This window comes from Ictalurus furcatus, chromosome 10 (genome assembly GCF_023375685.1).
Source record: "Ictalurus furcatus strain D&B chromosome 10, Billie_1.0, whole genome shotgun sequence".
Taxonomy (NCBI): Eukaryota; Metazoa; Chordata; class Actinopteri; order Siluriformes; family Ictaluridae; genus Ictalurus; species Ictalurus furcatus.
Window position 1 is genome coordinate 29,422,825 of NC_071264.1, and position 22,855 is coordinate 29,445,679.

General features: G+C 43.5%; 1 protein-coding gene across 1 annotated transcript in view; it reads right to left on the reverse strand.

The window, feature by feature from the left end:
- Window positions 1–1,014: 1,014 nt before the first annotated feature.
- Window positions 1,015–22,855, reverse strand: part of phlpp2 (PH domain and leucine rich repeat protein phosphatase 2) — a 47,772-nt gene continuing 25,931 nt past the window's right edge. Inside the window, exons 9-19 of the mRNA XM_053635457.1 lie at window positions 18,955–19,157; window positions 18,804–18,864; window positions 17,695–17,790; window positions 16,417–16,572; window positions 14,592–14,792; window positions 12,795–12,957; window positions 11,708–11,838; window positions 10,514–10,627; window positions 9,614–9,808; window positions 3,453–3,684; window positions 1,015–2,547 (exon numbers count right to left, since the gene is read on the reverse strand). Of these exons, the coding sequence (XP_053491432.1) occupies window positions 1,303–2,547; window positions 3,453–3,684; window positions 9,614–9,808; window positions 10,514–10,627; window positions 11,708–11,838; window positions 12,795–12,957; window positions 14,592–14,792; window positions 16,417–16,572; window positions 17,695–17,790; window positions 18,804–18,864; window positions 18,955–19,157 (2,797 nt within the window). The 3' untranslated portion in view covers window positions 1,015–1,302. The remainder of the gene's footprint in view (window positions 2,548–3,452; window positions 3,685–9,613; window positions 9,809–10,513; window positions 10,628–11,707; window positions 11,839–12,794; window positions 12,958–14,591; window positions 14,793–16,416; window positions 16,573–17,694; window positions 17,791–18,803; window positions 18,865–18,954; window positions 19,158–22,855) is intronic.

Genomic DNA, 22,855 nt, shown 5'->3' on the forward strand with positions numbered 1-22,855 from the left:
CTCATCAGCGATCACATCTGGTCCTTGAGAAACCCTAGTGTAAATCGTATATATAACTCGAGATATAACAAATAAGTGCATGTTACATTCACACAAAGCTGAATCACATTGTGAAGGCATCCTCTGCATTCATTCATCGTCATTTTCTTTTTTTTAAAAAAAACAACCCATATCAAGGTATGGGGCAAGAACAATCACATCATAAATCAGGTGAAATCAGGTGTTGCGCACAGACATAAACACACTCAGGAGAACATATGGATATAATGTAGTTTTTTCGCAGTTAATTAGCTTAGCGGTTCAGATATAGGATGAAAAATACCCCATTCATGCTCTATCAGTACCAGTGTTACTTTGCAGCACTTTTAGTGCAAAGACCAAGTATGTACAGTATTTAAGCCTCAAAAGCTTTAGGCATGAGTGCTTTGATAATTCAGTCTCTAATGGCACGCTTCAAGTAGTCCTAATAACTCACAATTAAGTCGTGATTTCAACCAGTTACGTTTAATAACTGTCTCTTTCTGATTGGCCGAGACTGCAACTGCATCTTAGATGCATCATGAAATGATATGAGATATCAAGTTTGGTCTAGTTCCTCCTCTCAGTCACAGTTTTGGTGAGAACCACCACTATTACACCACAACAGGATGTGGCGTGCGGTGCATATTTTGTGCAGAAGGTTCCAGAAAGGCTGGAGGAAGCCAAACAGTGTGTGCCATCCTTCCCATGGCTTTAGAAGTTTGTTCTGCAATTTGCACTCCACCAGACAGGATGAAGAAAGCTGAGCTTTCCCAATCATACTTCAGCTTTTTACATCAACTAAAAATGATCGAGTAGTTTTAGGCAGGAAAAACAAATTGGCATTTCTCAGTAACAGTGAAAGCGCACCAGACCAATGGAGGTGCTGGAGAGCCGGAACCATCTGCAATAGGCACTTTTCTTACCTTTTGGTCATGGTTTAAGCCCAAAGAACCTTTCTGCCAAATGATATCATAAAGGGCTATGTAGCTCATTAGTTATGCAAGGTTGTGTATGAGGTATTTTAGTTCATGTGGTTTTTGCTAGACAGCCAACTATCAAGATTTTGTTTTACTGTTCTTGAAATTTGTGCACTTTTTGTCAATATTTTCCACTTCTTAGGTTTACCAGAGACCGCTCCAGGTAAGTGGGATGTCACCACATAGCACATGCAGGTCTTCACACAATGTCAGAGCTGAATAAGAACTGGAAAATAAAAATCAAAGCAAAATGAACCACATCCACCTCCACAATATGGCACTAGGTCACCGCGGGTAGTACCCACTACAGAGCAGTGTCGTAGACCTCCTGTTGAAAGGTAGCAGGAGGGAGACCAGGGTGAGGGTGATCCCAGTTTGAACCTCTGCTTGTGGGAGGTGGTAAGGGTGGCGGAGGGCCAGAAACCACAGGACTTTGGCCCCTCAGCTGCTCCCGAACATCTTGTTCAAGACTGGGAGGTATGATTAATTGATCCTCAGGATCTTGTTGGGCAGGTGCTGCAAAGTAACCAGACTTCTTCTTCGGTGCTTCGAGTGCTACCTCAATGATGTTATGACTGTCCTCAAGTGCCACAACAGAACCATTAGAGAGCTTCTTCCCAAACAAACTGGACGTAGATGGAGATTTCTTGAGGTCCGAGATCTCTCGGCCACAGACAGCAAGAAGGCAGCCGTTAGCGGTTGACACCACCACACTGTTCTGACGGCGCATCTTGCTATTGGTGTAGTTGGTGCCGCGGATATCTAGTTCCTTGGGGCTTTCCGGACGCCCAGAGCGAAGCTGGAAAGCACAGCAGTGGATGTCCACCTCGACTTCCAACTTACTCCCATTGGAAATGACGCCCTCCAGTGGAGCCTCATCGTCGCTGTCTAGACCATTGTCAGACTGGTTGCTGGAAAATGTCGCGGAGGATGGTTGGCGCTGGAACAGAGCAGGATGAGTTCCAACCCCTAGACTTCCAGGACCTCCAGTGTTGCAAATCGTGGCAGCTGGGTGCAAGCTGCAGCGGCGTTCATGTCGTGCATTTGGACCCGAAGAAGTGTGTTCATCAGACGCCGTGGATCCAGCCTCACTTCCCACCTCAGACGCAGAGGTCTCGCTGTTGAATTCTGAGGCAATGCCACTACTTGAAGAAGGAGTGGCCGGGTCAAGAGGTGGCACAGATATGGGAATGGGGTTTGGTATGGGGGGTCCTCGGACCTCTGTGGAGAGCGTAGGCTCACAAGTACAACTGTCCTCGCCAATGCGCAGAGCTACAACTACTGCACCGACATTGTCCTTGCACCCATAACTCTGGGCAAGCGTGCAAAGCTTTTTGGCAGCGGCTCGAGGGTCTCGGACAGCCAGCACAGTAGTCACTGCCTCTTGGTAAGACAGATATTGGAAAAGTGCCCTGTTGCCCAAGATTAGGAACTCATCCTGAGCGCAAAGCGGTTCAGTTCGTACCCAGGGCTTAGGAAGGACACAGGGGAACAGATAGGAGCATCCCAACAGCCGAGAGCAGCAGGTAACACCACTCACCTTGTTGTCCTATAGCGCAAAGGGTCAAAAAACTTTTCAGTCAATACAGTCATGTGTAAACATCACAGTAGGATGAAACTACTTAGCAAGTGATCACAGTGGGAAGTAAACCATTAAAAATAATTTATTTAGAACAGGGGTTCCCAAACTAGGGACTTTATGTAGGGTCATTTAATTTATAAATGGGGTCGTGAGCAAAACTTACCTTATCCTTTTTTTTGTGGCAAATTAATATTGGTCTAATTATGAAGACAGAAATTCTGTGCTACTATTTTGAAATGCTACTTGCAGACACATCCAATAAAGCCAGATTGAGCTCATGCTGAATTAGTGTAGGAGTTCATCAATAAAAATGGACAAATTTCTCTGTCCATCTACCTTACCTTAGTTCCTCGAAAACATTGAGTGATTCTAACTCAATAAGCCATGTAAACAAATATGAAAAAAAAATGCAACCGTGAAGGTGAATAACAAGGAGAAACCAAAATTCTAAGGCTTGGGGGTCGCAGAATGTACATTGGGGATTATTTGACCAAAAGGTTTGGGAACCCCTGATCATTAAAAATGATGAAAAAAAGGAACATCTCTACACTTTTAGCCACATTATAAACACATTATAAACATTATGAAATACCCCAAGTGCCATTCATCCATAATAACACCAAGATTAGCTAAGTTAGGAGGTTATTTAAATGTGAGAAAACTAGCTCATATTTGTCACAGATCAACAGATCAACATCTCGATACAATTTTAATTTGTATCTTCTTTTTGGGGATGTTTTTAGCTTATCACTCAAGATCTGTGGCTAAAACTTTTCCACAACATGAAATCAGTTATATACAGTAAGTACTGAGTAAGTTTCTGTTTTATGTACAAAAGCCAAGTGTTAGCAACATGTAGCTAGTAAATCTACCTCAGTGATAATTGCCTTGGCTGTTTTGACCCTCTCCATCTCTTCAGCACTCTGCTCCAGGCTAAGGACTTTGGACAAGGCCAGCGGTTGGCCTTCGCGGCACAGCAAAGCCTGGCAGGTTCCTACATTGGCCACGGTCAGGCTGAAGTAGCTGCTCGACTCAGAGGACTCGTGGTGAATGTAGCAGAGGAGAGCCGACGCCCCGAGCTTCTGCCCCGCCATCCCCAGCTTTCTACAAAGAATACGGTGGAGAAAAAGAGGCACTGAGAATACATTTACCTTCAATTAAGTCTAAATGTTTTCCTTTAGACTCTTGGATGCATCATTCAGCTTCCATTTTTGGGGTGTAGCATCTCTTGAATGCTATTGGCTATCGTGGAAATCAGTCAAGCTCTATGACATGCTCCTTCCCTAACTTCCAATTTCAAAAAATGTGAACTCACAGCTCTCAGATTATATTTAGGAAGGCATTCAGAAATATATATATATATATATATATATATATATATATATATATAATGTTTTCTCATTAAACTGTATATTAAAGTTATTCAATGTAACTTTTGACCACTAGAGGCGCTGTAGAGCACTAAAACAGGTCCTCAAAAATTGTGCATAGCATTTTCCTTGAGAAATTCTTAGTGCATATGGGTGACAGGACAATTTTACAAAACAGAAAAGGGGGCAGGGCTTATTCTCAGTGATTGGCATTGGTGCTGTAATGCTGTACTGCTTTGATGAATAATAATAGAGCAAAGAAAGAAAAAAACGTTGTAAAACTGAGTGGATGAAATATTCACATGCTGGAGTAGCTTAAGTTTTAAAGGGGATTTCAAACAGATGCAGAAATACAAAGAGTCTAACCAGGGGGCGGAGCTAAATGCAAAAAAGACACATTTTTCATATATATGCTAGCCAACATTTTATGTGATAGAAACTAAAGAGATTATAAGCCCTTAATGAAATGCACAGGATAATAATTAATAATATTCCGTGTATACAATTGTGTGAAATTTGTGGATCTTTATTTATACGAGTTAAATATAAAAATTCAAGTCAAGTTGTAACAACTCACCTCGGCGAGGCTCTGGTTACAATTAAGATCCGGGCTCTAACAGCGTATAAAAAAAGGCTCACCAAAAACCACCAATAACTTTCACCAAGTTTGTTGTGTATTATACAAATGGAAGCCACCAAATATATACAAATACCCCACACCCACAGTCTCTCTTGCGGTGAAAAAAATTCTTTTAAGAAATATATACAATGGTTTACAGTCTTTTGGATCGTCCTCACCCGTTTCTCAGTCCAAAGGTGGGCGGATCCTCCCTTCCACCGGATCAATAAATCCCGCTGGTGAATCCTCCCGAGCGGCATAAAAAATAGAAAAAGAAATAGTCCCAGTATTTCCTCAGCAGCATTATCGTTGGCAAATCGTGAGTATAATCCACCCCGTTGGAGAGTAAATCAAATAAATGCGCTCCTTCTGCTGTCTCTCTCTTGGGTTACGTTTACTTCTGTAAACACGTGCACCGTTACGTGACAACGTATCTGCACTGTGTTTACGTACAGTCTCGTGAGAACGGAGCCAAACACAATGTTGATGGTGGCAACAAGACAGCACTAATATATAACAGGTAGCAATAATTAAAATTATTACACATATATATAACAGGAACAATACATGGCGGTGCTACATAGACCCCCCCCCCCCCCAGCCTATGGCGGCAGAGGTAAGAGTCCATCTCTTTAGATTGACCATGTTGTAATTTATTGGGCCTAGTTTTTTTTTTTTATTATTTCCACAGGTCCTTCCCACTTGGCTGCTAGCTTTGCAGAGAATTTGGTGGTGGCACTAGAAAGTGGGTGTGATCGGAGCCAGACTAGATCTCCAGGGTGAAAGGGTGCATCTTTCCTCCTGACATTATAATATCTAGCTTGTCTCACCCGATGCAACCCCATCCTGTGCTTAACCTCCTCTGTCATTTCCTTTTGTTTTTCTATCACTGGATAGACGGCTTGGTCTGGCATTGGGGGTTGATATATTAATCGCTCCAGTGGTCCTTTGAGGGTTCTGCTGGTCATGAGCTCGGCTGGAGTTATTCCCATTGTCTCATGCCTGGGCTGTGTTGACGGCAAACCTGAACTCAGGGATCTACTGGGCCCAGGTGTCATGTTGGTCTCCCATGTATTAAGAAATCATGACCTTCAGGGTTCTGTTCATCCTTTCACTCAGGTTGGTCTGCGGGTCGTAGCTTGTGGTGAGTTTTTGTATTATTTCTCCCTTTTAGCAAAGTTCTGTCAATAGCAGTGATATACACTGGGGCCCGAAATCGGAGACCAGGTATTTAGGAACTCCTGATCGAGTAAAGATTTCGTCCCTAAGAACTTTCGGGATCTTAGGGGTCTTGTTGCCTCATAAAGGGAACATCTATACCTATTTATTGAAGTCCATGATTACCAGCAGGTAGGTCTTTCGTCTTTTGCTGGTGGTGAAAGGTCCCGTGAGTTCAATTCCCAAGGTGTGCCTGCCTCTGGCACCTCAGTGGACTGCATGAATCCAGAAGGCTTGGTGTTCTCATGGTTGTTCACATACCCCCAGACGTCTTTTCACACTGTTGGCCAAAAGGCTACCTATAGCACACATAGCAGGGTCTTTAACCATCCGAGATGGCCCCCCTGGTGGGCTGGAATGGAAATAGTGTAGGATGCACGGGATCAAGGATAGTGGTACTACGAGCTGGAATTTTTGCAGTGCAGTGGCTGATGGGAATTGTAGTCTACTTGGAAAGGTAGAGAAAGTTTGGGATGTGCGAGTACTGGAGAATTTTGTAGTGCTGCTTTCAATGCTGGTCTGACATTCAGGTGACCACTCCCATCTAACCCCTTTCTTTTTCAGGTGCTTCAGGTTGGTGGGAGTATATGATAATGTCTTCAATGTATACAAAGTAGATCTTTCCTCTCAGCCTGCTCACTACTCATTCCATCAGCTGTTGGGACAGTGGCAGCTGAGTTTCGTAGTCCATATGGCATTTTCTTGAATTGATACAGGTGGTGATTAATGCTGTTTTCTGCTTGCTCTCCTCCTATATTTCCACTAGCCAATAGGCGGACTGCAAATCCAAGGTCATGAACCAGAAGGCGTATTTCAAGGATTCCAGTATGTCATGTAACATGGGCATTGGATAAGCTTCCGGTATGGTCTTGCTATTCACCTTCCTGTAATCAAAACAAAACCGGTACGAGTGGTCCAGTTTCAGCACTAAATCCACAGGTGAGGACCATGGTGATGAGGAGGGCTCTATACACCATCTCTTAACATTCTGTCCACATGCTCTTCTATTATGTTCTTTTTCAAGTGTGATGCTCTGTATGCTCTGCTTTTTACCGGTACCATTTGTGGAGATGCAGTGCTTCACCACAGCGGTCTGACCCAGTGCACTGGAGGTGACAAACAGCCATGCTTGTCCCATTGGGAAGAAGACGCAGGATGCTGTCAGGCATGGAAGTACTGGTTCAGGTGGTAAGACGTAACATTGAGTCACTGTGTAATCTAGCTGTTTGATCTTTGTCAGTTCTATTGTCCACTGATGAAGGATGAAAGGATGGTACTAATACCCTTAACTTGAAGGCAGGCCGTACCGGTTGTTAGCCACATTGAGTACTGCTGCTGGCTTCATGATCAAAACCCACCCCTCGGAGAACTGGAAAGGTCAGATGGGCATCATCCATGATTTAGGTGTCTACTGTCCAGCTGGAATCGTGCCATTCATACGGTATTGGAGTCTTGGCCCTGGAGACTTGTACTTTACCATACGCCATAATGAATTTTTGCTGCTGCTGGGTCTGTGTGGACTGTGTTCTTTGTCAGTCTCCTCCAGATATTCTGCTGCATTAAGGTATATGAGCTGGTGGTGTCAATAGTTGCCCTCATATCTTCCCCAGCAACCTTTAATGGTACCTGGAGTGGGGAGGGAGTAATAAGCCTGATGTCATGAGGCTGTGTATTCGACATCGCCGCTTGCTCTTTGGGACCTCAATTCCAGGTGGTTTCTTCAAACCTTTTCCGATGGTGTTCAACATCCCCACCTTTTACCAGTAGTCCTTAGCCCCAATGCAGTTTTTTTCTACCCTGGAGCCCAGCTTGACCAGCTGTTCGATGATGGTTATTGTCCATCTTAGGCAGCCTGCAACCCTGGGGTTGATGTTGTTCAGGATGCGGCTTACCAACTCCTCCTCGGTGATGTCTGCCTTCCATTTTAAGCAGAGAGCACGGTAATGCTAGGCGAAATCTCGTAGTTTTCGCCCCGGCTGCTGTACCATTGCCCTGAGCTTGTCCTCAACCTCTGCCAGATAGTCCTCAGGAAGGAAAGCTGTCATGAAGCCATCCTTGAACGTTTTCCAATCATAGACTTTGGCTCTCTCTCCACCTTCCACCAGCTCAGCGCAGGTCCTCTCAATACTGTGCTGAGGGTTCCCATGAGCTCGGCGTTTGGTAAGGGCCGAATGTCAAAAAAGTTCTCGCACTGATCTATGAAGTTGAGGATATCCGATGTCTCTGCAGAGTCATAGAAGGAAGGGAATGAATGGAAGGAATGTATAGGAGGTCTCGCACAGAATGAGGAAGCACCAGACAAGACGTGAGAAGGTATGGTGGTGGGTGCCTGAGTATGTATGGGTTGGCTTTCAGTGTATGTACTGCTCATAGTTGTAGGCTGGGATCTGGGACGGTGTATAGAGGGAGTATGGGGGGTAGTCGAAGAAAAGAGTATGCAATCTATCAAGGGTAGGTGTACTAGTTTACCATCCCTCAGAAGAAAGCAATCTACCACTTCCCTCTCGAGTTTTTCCAAGGATTGCTGGAAAGAGTCTTGCAATGCCTCCAAGTCGGTGTCCAGTGCCTCCTTTAAAGCCGCTTCCCTTATAAGTGTACTGTTAATTAACTGTCTATGCTCTGCATCTAGAGTTTCAATTTGAGTTTTTAGGGCCAATAAATCACCTTTCATTTGTTCAAACTCTGTCTGCACTGAATGCATGTTACACACATCAGAAGCAGGTATCTCAGCATTAACATCATCATCATCATCATCATCATCAGAGATGTACAAAGAACTGAGCATAGGTGTAATTTCAGCCCGCAGGAACGAGCTTGCAGTAAAATCCACATCCTGATCTAGCCTGTAACCTTCAGTAGTACAATCACCAGTGTTAACGACATCATTAGTGAACTCCTTTTTTTTTTTGTCTTTTATATAAAATATTAATACTGCACTGAAAGAGCCCCCGTACGGCCACCACTACGTAACCACTCACCTCGGCGAGCCCCTGGTTACAATTAAGATCTGGGCTCTGACAGCGTATAGAATAAAAGCCCAACAAAATCCACAAATAACATTCACCAAGTCTGTTGTGTATTATACAAACGAAAGCCACCAAATATATACAATGAACCCACAGCCACAGTCTCTCTTGCAGTGAAAAAGTCCTTTTGAAGACATATATACAACAAATTAAAGTCTTTTGGATCGTCCTCACGTGTGGTTTTTATTGTCATTCCTCTATATAGCCCGTATACATTGGAACGAAATGTTGTTTCTCCAGGACCAACAAATAACAGCGTGCAAGACTACATAAAGTACAATATACACAGCATTGTGAAATGGACAGCAAATACACAGAACAATAAATTTGATGTGTCTCGTGTACGGCATGTGCTGATTATTTTTGGATACTGTGTGTATGATGGACAGAAATGACTTTCATGTGCAGTATTTCTAAATTTGGACAGTGTCTACCCGGGTTTGGGTGATGCATCATAAATATGACCCATTGAGCATGACCATATGTGGAGAAAATTACTGTATAGACTTAATATTTCTATTACTTGTGATCACAGACAATAAAGAATTGTAGAAATGTGTAGAAATGTGGACATGTGTGGTTTTATGGGATACACCAGAAATTTTATTTAATCTTTAACTTTTAATCCCTCTGTATTAGAATATAAAATAAACATGCCCCAACCAATATTACCATATATGGTGATAAATAATTGAAATATCATAATGTCTATAATTAAGAGTTGCATTTTCCAAAGATGATTCAATATATCATTATGTGTGTGTGTATATATATATATATATAATTTCCAGTAAGTGTACCTGTGTGAGGTGAGGAACGTGTTGCACATGTACACGCTGTCCACACTGCTGTGCTGCAGCTCTTCAGCCAGCACGTCTCCCATGGTGCACTGCAGCAACCGCGGCACTTCCTCATTCCGGTCGCCGTCGAAAATCCCGTAAACCGCTTCCACGCTGTCCCCGAATCGATCCATGGCCAGCACGGACACACACAGCCTACACAGACAAAAAATAAATAAATAAATCACAGAGCAAAACAACTTCAAAACAACAAACACTGTGTGTCGTGCTGTTATAGGAAAATAATCAGTGACAGGGTGGTGTTAACTGGTGCAGCAGAGTTAGTGTCATTAACCTGACGTGGATTAGTATCCAATATATAACCACACATCCCGAAGTCTTTTATTTGCCAATGAGTACAATTGTTTATTTATTAAAGAGCGACATGTCATACTTTTTATCCATTCGTAGTTATACTTCATTTGTGGAGCATCCATGAAACATGTTCCTGTTCATGTTCCTTCATCAGCCTTCATCGTCTTCATCATCACTTTATATATATATATATATATACACACACACATAAACCTGTGATTTGCAGCTGCACTACTGTCAGTGCTGCTGTTAATGAAACTTAATCAACGCCTCGTAACCAATCAGAATTGAGAATTCAGCAGCACTGTGGTGTACACCGAGCAGACGGAAGAAAGGACAGATATATGACACTGATAGTAGAGACAGAGTGGAGGTGACGACCCTCTGAGGGGGAGCACGGGACTAACGCCTCATTAAATATGAAAACTGTTCTTTACATCCACGGGGCATCGCAACCTTACAGCGAGGTGACTCCGAGCACCTGCAGGAAACACACTGCCAGCATGCTGAGGGATTAACGCTGATCATTCGTAGAACTGTGCTCACTTGTTCCTCTGGCCGCTCATCTCGGCGTAGCCGTGATCCCAAAGTACACACGAGCCCTGCGAGTCCGCCGCGGTCAGAGACGGCTTCTGGTCCAGCTTCAAAGTAGTTATATGACTGAGAGAAAGACATTCGGGATAACGTGAAATTAGAGTCAGCAGAACCTGAACCTGAATTTGTAATGCCTGAATTCAGAACCAGTATAATCAAATATCTTAAGAATTTTCCATTCATACAACAATAAATCGTCGTTTAAATAATTACAGAGTTGTGTGCCAGGATGATTTTTATAGTTTATCAGACATGACGATAAAGAGAACCCGGTGTGACTGCTCCTTAATGATCAAGCCTGTTTTCACACCATGTATTTTTTAAAAACCGTCTCATGCGTCTCATGACTCTTCGCCGTCCTAGCCAGCATCGACTAACTAACTAGCCTAGCTTGATTTCTAGACGAGACGTATTACTTTCAGTGATGTTTTTCAGTTTCGGTTCGTTTCTCTCACCCCTCAACGTGCAACCTGATTCGTAAAGGTCAAAGGTTAAAGTTCACCTCACATAAAAGCACCCGAAAGCAAAGTACCTTTCACTTTAACGCTTTCTAAAGTGATTTGGCTGGTTGATGTGGATTTTTAATGTAGTCAATTCATTTGTTTCTTGTGTTCGTAAACAACACAAAACAAAACAAAAAAAAAAACCATATACGTTTATTTGTTTATATTGTACGACTCGGGAAAGAGTTATATCATCACGGACGTAAGGCGTGGTCTAAATCAGAACACCAACCATGAATTACGTAATAAATCTAATAAATGAGAACGATTTAGTACGTAGCCGTTACGTCCTCGCGTAAACGAGACGAAACTAGCTGGAATAACGATATTTTCCTCATTTCCTCGGATGTGTAGGAAACCGACTAAGAAAAGACTCGAATAAAAACACGGTTATTGCACGTATTACAGCATCAAACGCTAACAACGTTGCTACGGCGTTCAGGAAAGTGAAGAGTACAAGAAAGGCGATTCACTTGCGTGGGATTTTCTTTTAAACACAGTAAAACGTCTGTATTTGAACGCGCCACGGTTCACCAAAACGGACTAGTTTCCGAGGTGACCAATCGGTGAATCAGATGTTCCCTGTCACACGCTCGTACTATGTTGCGTGTCCTCTGCTCTCCACGCTGCTGTGACGGCTCACCTGAACAGGTTGAGGGTTTTGTGTTCCAGCATCAGGCTGCTGTTCCCACTCAGGTCGAGTTCCTGCAGCGTGGCCGGGACAGAATCGGGCAGCAGGATCTCGGTGAGCTCATTACAGCTCACGTCCACCAGCTACACACACACACACACACACACAGAGCACGTACACACAACAATACATGTGTGTAAAATATATGCAGATACTTGATTTTGGATTTCTTTATACACACTCACCGTCCACTTTAACTGCATATTCATGAGCTTATCTAATCAGCCAATCATGTGGCAGCAGCACAGTGCATACAATCATGCAGGTCAAGAGCTTCATATCAAACATCGGAATGAAGAAAAGCTCTGTGTGATCTCTGTGACTTTAACCGTGGCATGGATGTTAGTGCCAGTATTTCAGAATCGGCTGATCTCCTGGGATTTTCACACAGAACAGTCTGTAGAGTGAATGACCAGACTGGTCTGAGCTGACACGAGGTCTATAGTAACTCAAATAATCACTCTTTACATCCGATGTGAGCAGAAAAGCATCTCAGACCGCACAACAGACCGAACCTTGAGGTGGACGGGCTACAACAGCAGAAGACCACATCAGGTTCCTGTCCTGTCAGCCAAGAGCTAGGCTTCTATTATATTCTAATATTCTGGTTTCAAAATTATTGGCACCCGATTGATTAACATGTGGTAAAGCTGTCCCTGGAGATATAAAGAGCACGTAGCATCTCCTGGTAACGTCTAACAAGGAGATGGAGATGCTCCTGGTCCACTTCTCCATGCACGTTAAACATGTCAAACTCTTTTACATTCTCAAGTTTGTCCACTTCCATTCACACCACAGGTTTTTTTCAGTAGGGTTCAAACACAGAGGCTGATCTGGATCTCTGCTCATTCGGGCAAATTATTTAGTGAAAAGATCTACAGGAAAGTCTTAATCTCCTGGCTGAAGCAGCTTAGAAATCTATGACGTGACCCGTGCAGGTGAACGAGCGTCCGTGTCTTTGGTGTTTAAAGCTCTTTGGTGGTGGATGACAGAAGAAATTTCACACATGTGCACGCTCCTACATGTGGCTCGCACTGACCTTTATCTCGGGCAGGTTGAGGACTTCGGGGAAGACGCTGATGTGGTTGGAGTGTGAGATGAGGGTGTGAAGTCTCTTACAGCTGGACACAGTGGAGGGGACGGTCTTCAGCTTGTTACCGCTCACATTCAGTTCCTCCAGCAGCTCCAGCTTGCTCAGCTTACTGACATCATCAACACCGTGAGAGAAAAACAGACATGAGGACAGGAGAGGATGCAGACGGCAAAACCCCGCCGAGGAACGACGCGGAGTCGCACCGAGGAAGGGTGGGGGGTGGGGGAGTCAGGTAAAGAGTCAAAAAAAACAAAAACAGTTTTCAATATAGTCCTTTTACAAATGGCTTGTCTACTCCATCTTGTGGAAACCATGACGAGGCTGATATTTCCATTAAGCGTGTCAGTGATGACTGACGCGGCATTTTTAATCCCTTTCTAACTATCATTGTTATTAAAATGGCCATTTTCAGACAGAAATGTAATGTGTTTAACGTTAGCCACGTCATATACACACACTGATAGAAATGATTTCACGTCAATCATTCGATCGTCACAGAAATCCGGGCGGAACTATCAAGGAGGAAAAGTCAGGTCGAGAAATTACTAATGCGTTATACTGGGAGGGGGCGGGGCTTGTAGGGTCATTAAAAAGCCTCCTCTTTTAGGATGTAAATTTTTTTTTTGTAATATCTCGTATTAGGGTTCTCCAACGTTAAAATGTGAACTTCTGTGGAGAAAGCGTGAAAGTTGGTAGGTCTGGAGTATGTACGAGAACTTAAGTCCTGTCCTGATGGTGTTCGCGTCTCAAAATGGCGGCTGTAAATCCTATCGCGGTGGCTCCTCCGTGATAAAAAATCTCATAACACTTTAGAGGGAAAATTAGTGAAACTAGAAAAAACTAGAATATTTCCATAAAGCACAAAAACATATATTAGAAACAATCTGCAGCGAGCAAACATTTATGAAAATTTTTTAATATGCAAATGTAATACTTTCTATCATAATGTAAAAAAATATAAAAAATCCAGAATTTACAGAATGATGGTAATGTGATTAATGTGAGGTCGAGCAAAACAACAACAACAACAACAACAACATATAAATGTATTATTAATAAAATACATGTTTATTAATATTTATTTATTTATTTATTTATTTCGGTAATTTATTTTTCAACAATAAATGTAGCAACAATTATTATTATTACTATTATTATTATTAGTAGTAGTAGTAGTATTGTTCTTGTTTAAATAATTATTGTTGCTGCTGTTATAAATAATCAAATAAACTAGCTAGTTAAATAATTATTAAATAATTAATACCTCATTAATAATTAATTCATTAATACACCGCATGTAATACGTAATATTCAAGGCTTTAACCTATGGAGATGTAGAACCCCATGTATGAAACAACGTATAACCATCACACTGGTTTGAACGGGAAATTCGAGAAATTAAAAGCGGACACGAATGTGCAAATAAGGGAACGCCCCATGTCCTCCTGCCATCTTTCTTTTGCGTCACACATTACTGAAGGTGAATGAATGAAATCGAGTCTCTGATATTGAAAATCACAGTCACGTGACTAAAGTCTTAGCTAACGTCAGTCGTATTAGGTCATTAGAGATGGTGGAAGGACGTGTGAGGCGTTGCGTAATCTTCTCATACTAATAGTTTTTCATAACGCAGCTCTACTGGAACTCATGATACCTGTTGTGTATCGTGAAAATGTCTTCAAGTGTGGCGGTATGATATTTTTGCTATATCGCCCACCCGAAACCTTGCAGAGTCTCTGATACCTGGCAGGGAATGACAGCAGCTGGTTATAGGCCACGTGCAAAACCCGCAGATTCTGGTGTCCCACCAGCAGGGCGGCGCAGTTCTCGTTCAGGTTGTTCCCGGTGAGGTAGAGCTCCTGGAGGGTGCTGAGGCTCTCCTCGGTTTGGCTACTCGGCGGGATTGTCTCCAGCGCGTTGGCGGATACGTTCAGGTATTTTAAACTGGAAGAAGATATAAACATTTTTTTTACATTTTTTTGTAAAAACAGGCTGTGAGTGCGTTTAAAAATATCTTTCTATTGTCCTAATATCCAGCATGATCATGATGAGTGAGATTAATGGAGAGACAATTACATATCGAATATATACTGCTGAGTTCCCCGCAATAATGGCTGTAACATAACAGCTTCTCATCACCGATCTCAGGATGAAATGGATGAGAGAGGACAGGAACAGGAAATCGATAGGCTCGCATTGCTTAATGGAATGAAAACACTTATCGAGAAAAAAAATATCTCCCAGCTAAAGAAGAGGAGATGCTCTAAAAGACTCCACGCTGCTAGAGACAAAGTTATTAAAGATTTGCTTCGGTAAAGGCTGACTGACCGATGACCTCGCCCACAGGAAATTACTTCTGTGTGCTCGTGTTACACACCCACACCCCACGCCTGCTTCCTTTTCCGCGCTAACACGGGAGACCTGACTCCAGGGGCTCCAGAGTGGATTAAACATTTCTATTGGCAGATTGGTACGCTGTCCTCACTCCACTTTCTCTAGGGTACTGTTGCTCAGAGGAGAGAGAAAGAGAGAGAGAGAGAGAGAGAGAGAGAGAGAGAGAGCGAGGGAGGATGAGAAATAAAGACATGAACAGAAAGAGAGAGAGATTGAGAGGCAGAGAGAAGTTTGAATTGAATTGAATTGAATTGAGAAGCATAGAGAGAGACAGGGACGGAGGGAGGGAGAAAGAGAGACAGAGAAAGAGAGACAGAAGATGAGAGAGGATGAGAGACAGACACAGGGACAGGGACAGAGAGAGAGAAAGAGAAACAGAGAGAGAGAGAGCGCGTGAGAAAGGATGAGAAAAAAAGACAGGTGCAGAAAGAGAGACAGATATTGAGAGACAGAGAGAAGTTTGAATTGAACTGAGAAGCATAGAGAGAGACAGGGAGGGAGGGATAAAGAGAGACAGAGAAAGAAAGACAGGGAGTGGGAGGGAGAGACAGAGAGAGCGAGAGGATGAGAGTGGATGAGTGAGGATGAGAGACAGATACAGGGACAGAGAGAGAGAGGTAGAGAGACAGAGACAGAAAGAGAGAGAGAGAGAGAGAGAGAGAGAGAGAGAGAGAGAGGATGAGAAAAAAAGACAGGTACAGAAAGAGAGACAGAGAGAAGCATAGAGAGAGACAGTGAGGGAGGGAGGGAGAAAGAGAAAGAGAGACAGGGAGATGGAAGAAGAGACAGAGAGAGAGAGGATGAGAGACAGACAGGAACAGAGAAAGAGAGAGAGAAAGAGAGAGAGAGAGAGAGAAAGGATGAGAAAAAAAGACAGGTACAGAAAGAGAGACAGAGAGAAGCATAGAGAGAGACAGTGAGGGAGGGAGGGAGAAAGAGAAAGAGAGACAGGGAGATGGAAGAAGAGACAGAGAGAGAGAGGATGAGAGACAGACAGGAACAGAGAAAGAGAGAGAGAGCGAAAGAGTGAGAGAGAGAGAGAAGATAGCGATGTCCTCACTCCACTGTCTGTGTGGTACTGTTTTCCAAGGAGGTGAGCGAGAGAGAGAGAGAGAGAGAGCGAGAGAGAGAGAGCGACAGGGACTCAGACAGACAGAGAGAGAGTGAGACCTACTTTAAGGCCTTGGAGAAGAAGTTCTCCGGGAGCTCAGTGAGTTTGTTGTGCTGCAGGTCGAGGGTTTCCAGAGGGATGTGATCGAGTAAATCAGGAACACACTGTAACGCGTTACTGCCAACCAGCAGCTTCCTCAGACTCAGACCACTGAGCAGTCTAATGAAGGACACAGACAGGAAAGAGACACCGTGTCATCTTCAATACTTCTGACACTAAAACCCAGTCCACACTAACACGTGTAAACTCAATAGTTAGCTCACTGGACAAGTCAAAGCTCCAGTGTGTTTGCCTGGAAGCCTTATTAACGAGGCGAAACAGTGGAAACGGACATAATTTAACTAATAAATAGCACTATTTATACGTCTGCGGTGATGACGCGTCCTCGACAAAAAGGCGAAACGTATTTCTTGTCTAACATATCGGCTGTGGTCTTCTAAGGATGTTCATTTTTGTTCGATGAACTGTTTAAATGCTTTACGTTGACAGTTTGGTGCCAGCATTCCAGCGAAAGAAGAGTGTTTGTGCTGTCCAGTTGTCACGTTCACCATGACCACCAGAGGGCACCCTCACTCATACAGTCTAGCAAACATCCATCCATCCATCTTCTACCGCTTACTCCTTCTTCAGGATTGCGGGGGATCCTGGAGCCTATCCCAGGGAGCACCGGGCACAAGGCGGGGTACACCCTGGACAGGGTGCCAGTCCATCGCAGGGCACACTCACATACACACTCACACACTACGGACACTTTAGACATGCCAATCAGCCTACTATGCATGTCTTTGGACTGGGGGAGGAAACCGGAGTACCCGCAGCACGGGGAGAACATGCAAACTCCGCACACACAGGGCCACGGCGGGAATCCCGGACCCTGGAGGTGTGAGGCGAACGTGCTAACCACTAAGCCACCGTGCGCTATAAGTAATATAGCGAGTAAAAAGTACCTCGTATAAAAAGCCAGATCGCACGTTTAATTGGTGTGTGTAATGCAGCAGTGGGTGCAGAGTAGTGCTCTCTACTACACCGCTGAGAAATATACACGCGTTCAAATTCACCCGTGTTAGTGCTCTATCCATATCTTCACGACGCTGACATTTTCATCTCCGCAACTCTTCCGGAGTGACATCATCGTCTGCAGCGGTGTCCCGGACTCTTTTATCACAGCCGGCCGATGGAAATCGCATTAATACGACGCAATGATACGATGGACACTTACAGACCTCTTACTGCTGCGCCTCAGGACACACAGCTGAATGAAAGTATAAAAACGTCACCGACCTGGCCGGGAGCTCCAGCAGAAGATTGTGGGAGACGTCCAGCACCTCGAGCTTTCTGCTGTCACACACCCAGTCGGGCAGGCATTCCAGAACATTCCTGTCCCATCATCACAAAAAAAAAACCTCCACAATGCTTAATTCTGTTACACATTCTGAGCTCTCTGTCACATAATTAATTCAAATCAGACGTTAATTAGACACAATTTTTTTTTAATTTATTGCAACTTCCCACCAATCATCCAGGGTAAGGCTTGCTAGCAAACATAGCTACAATATATATATATACATAGCTTATGCCGTCTTGCTGCTAGCTAACTTGCAAATTAAACTGCAAAGTTGCTAGCCTAATGTTAGCTAGTGTTTAATTTAATCTTAGCCAAAGCATAGCATAATATTAGACAGAGATACTGGGTTACCAATGATCCCAGTTAGCTTAAACTTAGCTTAGCCTCAGCCTTGGACGCTCCTCGTATCTAACTGCCTATTCGCATCAGCAAGTTAACAAACTTTTTGACTGAAGTAAATGAGAAAACTAGGCGGTTTTGATGGTGCCAATACGAAGGAAATAATGATGTGAATCATCGCCAAAAAACAAAGAAACGACGAAGACACTCTAATGAACGCTTATGAGACGAGCGTAACGTTTGCTAGCTTGCATACATTTACAGTGGTTTAAATAACATGACATAATAGTTAGCCAAATGTTAGCTGACTTGGATAGCTAATGCTGGAAAGGTAACTTGGGTTAAGCTAAGTATTTACTTTGCACCATTAAAGCAGCTTGGGTAATGGTGATCAAAGCGGGCGTACTAATTTTGAACACCGCTATGTTCACTCAGGTGCAAATACACACAGCGTTAACCCTCTACTGCTTGAAGGATTACATTTACATCAAAAAAAAAAGTTTTTATTGGTTTGTATTACTTGAATTAGTTTATTAGTTGGTAAACTGTTGCCGTATGGCAACAAAGTGCAATTGTGGAAAGTATCGTGTAGTCAAAAATAACACAAAATGTAAAAATGGAGATAAATGAATTGTTGCCATATGGCAACACCATGCAGTAAATCGGTTCATCCGCTAATTATACACTACACATGACGTGAACTCACCAGGACACGTCCATGTGCGTCAGCTGATTAGGAACTGGATAGATGCTGATTGTAGATAAACCTGTGAGAAAAAATTTTAGACAATGTAACACACTCTACATGTTCGCTCAGTGTGTGTGTGTGTGAGAGAGAGAGAGACGGCGATACTCACGGTTATTGTTGGCGTACAGGCTACGTAGCGTGAAGCCGCTGAGCGTGAGCGCCTCCAGCTGGTTGCGCTCGCAGTGCAGAGTGTCCAGGTTACAGGTCGCGCACAGGTTCAGTTCGGTCAGCCGGTTGTCCCTCAGGTCCAGCTGGATGAGCTGCTTTATGGGCTCCAGAGTCTCACTTTTCACACTGCGGAGCCCGTTTAGTCTGAAAGGAATGCACACGTGACGTGAGAAGGGTATGTACAGGAAGCATCATGAAAACTGACTGTGGGTTTGACTAAGGGTTAGATTCAGAGCTGGGGTTAATGTCCGGATGGGGTTCCACATGTTCGTCCTCCCAACGCCCCAAAATATGCCAATAGATGGACTGGTTTTATAACCACGCCCTGAATCAAAATAACACCGAATCTGAGGCGGGGTCTAAACTTTCCCACGTCTAACTCTCATGATCGTTGAGAATTTCGTTCCTTAAAATAAAACACCACCGTGTTCATCCTCCCTATTCAATGCGCCAAATAACAGGAAATGGAAATTCTGACTCGAACAAACAGAAGACAAACGCCTCGAACACGACCAGGGCGGCATGAATATAGAAAACTTTGCACTGAGAAGAGGGAACTGAAACTGCGGCCTCAGACGAGCGGCATAAGTCTGGCTGTTCACAACGAAACGACCCGATAACCCGCCCTTTAATGTTCCTTAATGTTCTGACGCATGTACAGCTGCTTAAACAGCTTCTCCGGTGGGGGGGTGGGGGGGGGGGGGGTTGCGTTTTTCATGAACCCGAAAACTCAGCGTGAACTCCAATCCCTCTGCTCACATCTGGTGTTTGTCTGCGTTTCTCCGACAAGAACTGAGAGACGCCAGAGGAGAAATGTCATTAAAGTCGTCCAGGACGCGTCGTTTTCAAACATTACAAGAATGAACTGTGCCGAAAAATAAACCGTTTGATTTTTTTAGTGCGTGAAAATGACTAGAAAACATTCTCGAGCCATTCACCCTCATTAAAAATAGCAGTACCTATGAATATACACGAGTATGCAAATTAGAAAATGCCCCCCCCCCAAACCACGCCCTTCTTCCTTCCATCCCTAACAGCGTAATATCGCTAACATCGGTTCATTGAGCTACCAGGAAAGCTAACGTTTATTAAAAGTCCTCAGACTGTCTATAACATTACCATGACAACCATCATCTGTTCCTCCCTAACGAGATTCTACACGTACCACCTCATCAAACGCTGCATACGGGATGTGACCGTTCTACTTATTTTCTGACATCACAAACCGTGCTCTGGTGTAGCTCCGCCCCCAAATCGGTTTAACCGAAACGAAGTGTTTTAAAATAGAAAAAATGTGACTTCGTTAACTCAAATTCTTTAGAATCGGCATCCCGGAAGATTTAAATGTTTCAAATATTGGACTTTTGAGGTCAGGGTGAATTTCAAAACTCCTTTTAAAAGTTCACTGGGTGCTGGTTTTTTATTTTTAAAAAAATGCCCGAGTCGAGGATTGAACTCATTTTGATTACGCTTATTAAAGTCAGATGGAGGATTTGAGGTCTACTCTGAGATATTTAATAAAATATACTGTAAATAGATCTGTTCATAAACCCCGTAAAGCCATAACCCCACACGGAGAACAAGTCAAGCCGAGGATGATATTAACTAAAACGGCAGACAAAAAGTGACAGAAAACTCCCAAACCAGGGACTGACCCGTTTTCCCTGATGGGAATATCGGCGTGTCGGGTGAGATGAGAGTGGAAACGTTAAATCTAGATCGTTGAGTGTCTCTGTTCTGTAACAGTGGACGATCCTGTTACGTTACTGTTGTCTATGGGTTGTGCATTATACATAAAGAGACTGACAGCAGCATTAACTCACAGACAAAGCCAGGGAGTGAAAGATAAAGATTAAAGACAGGCTAGACAAAAAGACAGGCTCTATGCCGAACGATGCCCTATTCACTCTCTCAGCCGTCAGTACGGATGCGACCCCAGCGAAGTATTACAGCGGATCATCTGTTGCGGTTTATCCGATTATATTACAAACATATTTGGCAGAATATGAGAGACCAGAGACTGGCTGCAAAGAGAGCTAGAGACGTTGGCTCAGAAAGGGGACACGACTAATAGTGCTGCTTGTTTAAAAAATAAAAAAAAGAGTCGCAGATGAGAACAGTTGAGAAGGGTGTGGGTATTCTCTGCTTCGAAATAAAAACAACTACCTCACCTCATCTGTTCCGACTCCATGGACTAGTCACACGTTACAAAATATTATTACTAGTCATTCAATGTTTCAAAATTAAACGCTAAAAGTTATTGCCGTTCAGTCATTTGTTTTACAGCGCAAACGAGCCACCACGATCCGTTCCTCACTAGGTTCTACATGTACGACGTTATCCGCGTAATAATTTGCATACGGGACGTCATTTATTTCGTGATATCGTTCACAGGATGAGCTCCACAGCCCGAGTCAGCTTTAGTGCCAGTACAGAGGTGCAATAATGTGAGTTTATTAACTCTTTTAACGTAGCACTTTTCAGGTCAGGGTGAATTTACAGACAAAACCGAGATCCGCTCATTCGGGCTCATTTAGAGGGCGGGGCTCATAATCATAACCACAGCTTTATGTTCACATAAAAGAATTTCTTCCAAACGATCCCGTGAAGTTTATCGCTTGTTTGACATTTTATGTAAACGGCCTACAAATTTGAGGTAAACACCCCTGACCTATATAGTGCACGGCTTGCAGGACATGACGTTTTGTGGTGCCGTCTGACGCCATCGGGCTTTCTCACGGTAAAGCTGACGGTTTTTAAGACGAATTTTTCCTCAGATTTTCTCCGTGATATAGTTATGGCAAATTCCCATCCCTCAGCCAGCGTGAACTCCAATCCCTCTGCTCACGTCTGGTGTTTGTCTGCGTTTCTCCGACAAGAACGGAGAGACATCAGATGAGAAACGCCATTAAAGTCGTCCGGAACGCGTCGTTTTCAATCATTACAAAAATTAACTGTGCAGAAAGATAAACCGTTTGATATGTGCCTGAAAATGACTGGAAACGTTCTCGACACATTCACCCTCGTTAAAAAGAGCAGTACCTATGAATATACATGAGTATGCAAATTAGGAAACGTCCATCATCCTGCCATCCCTAACAGCGTGATATCGCTAACGTCGGCTAATTTAGCTACACGGAAAGCTAACAGCTATTAAAATGTTCTTTTCATTTAGTCATGGACAATTCCCATCCATCAGCCAGCTCTCCTCTATTACATGAGCTCACAGATGGTCATGACTGGCTAGTGTTGGTGGTCTGATCTCTTGGACTCCCTGCTGTAGATGGCTGTGGCATCATTGGGACACGACAGAGTGAACGCATTTCTGTTGAAAATCCCAATTGTCCTTACGTTTGATACGGGTGCTGCACGATGGAACTAGAGCGATGAACAATCCTGCGATTGTTTTCTATAATACAGAGACAGCAGTGTGAAAGTGGGCGGAGTTTTGTTGCAGGGCGGAGATCAGTGTTGAAATAAACAGACCTGCAGTTTCTATATTATTGTCATGTATGCAACGTTCTTGCTGTGTGTTTGTTTTAACGGTGGTGAGTAACCTACACAAAGCCGGGGGTGCCAATATTTTAACCTTAGTTAAAAAAAAAAAAGAAAGAACGTTGAGTGCCAACTACAAGGAGTTTATTATTTTCTGTCATTTCTTTTCCCTGTGTAGACGACAGCGGGTCTACGGCGTCACTCTTACACCCTACATAGTGAGCACATATAGTGAAGCCGTTTTCTAAAAGATTGACATGGATCACAAAATGTAGCTAAAGATGAGTGACTAAGAGCTAAGAAAACATGACGGGGTGAAGAAGGAATCAAAAACATCGAATTATATG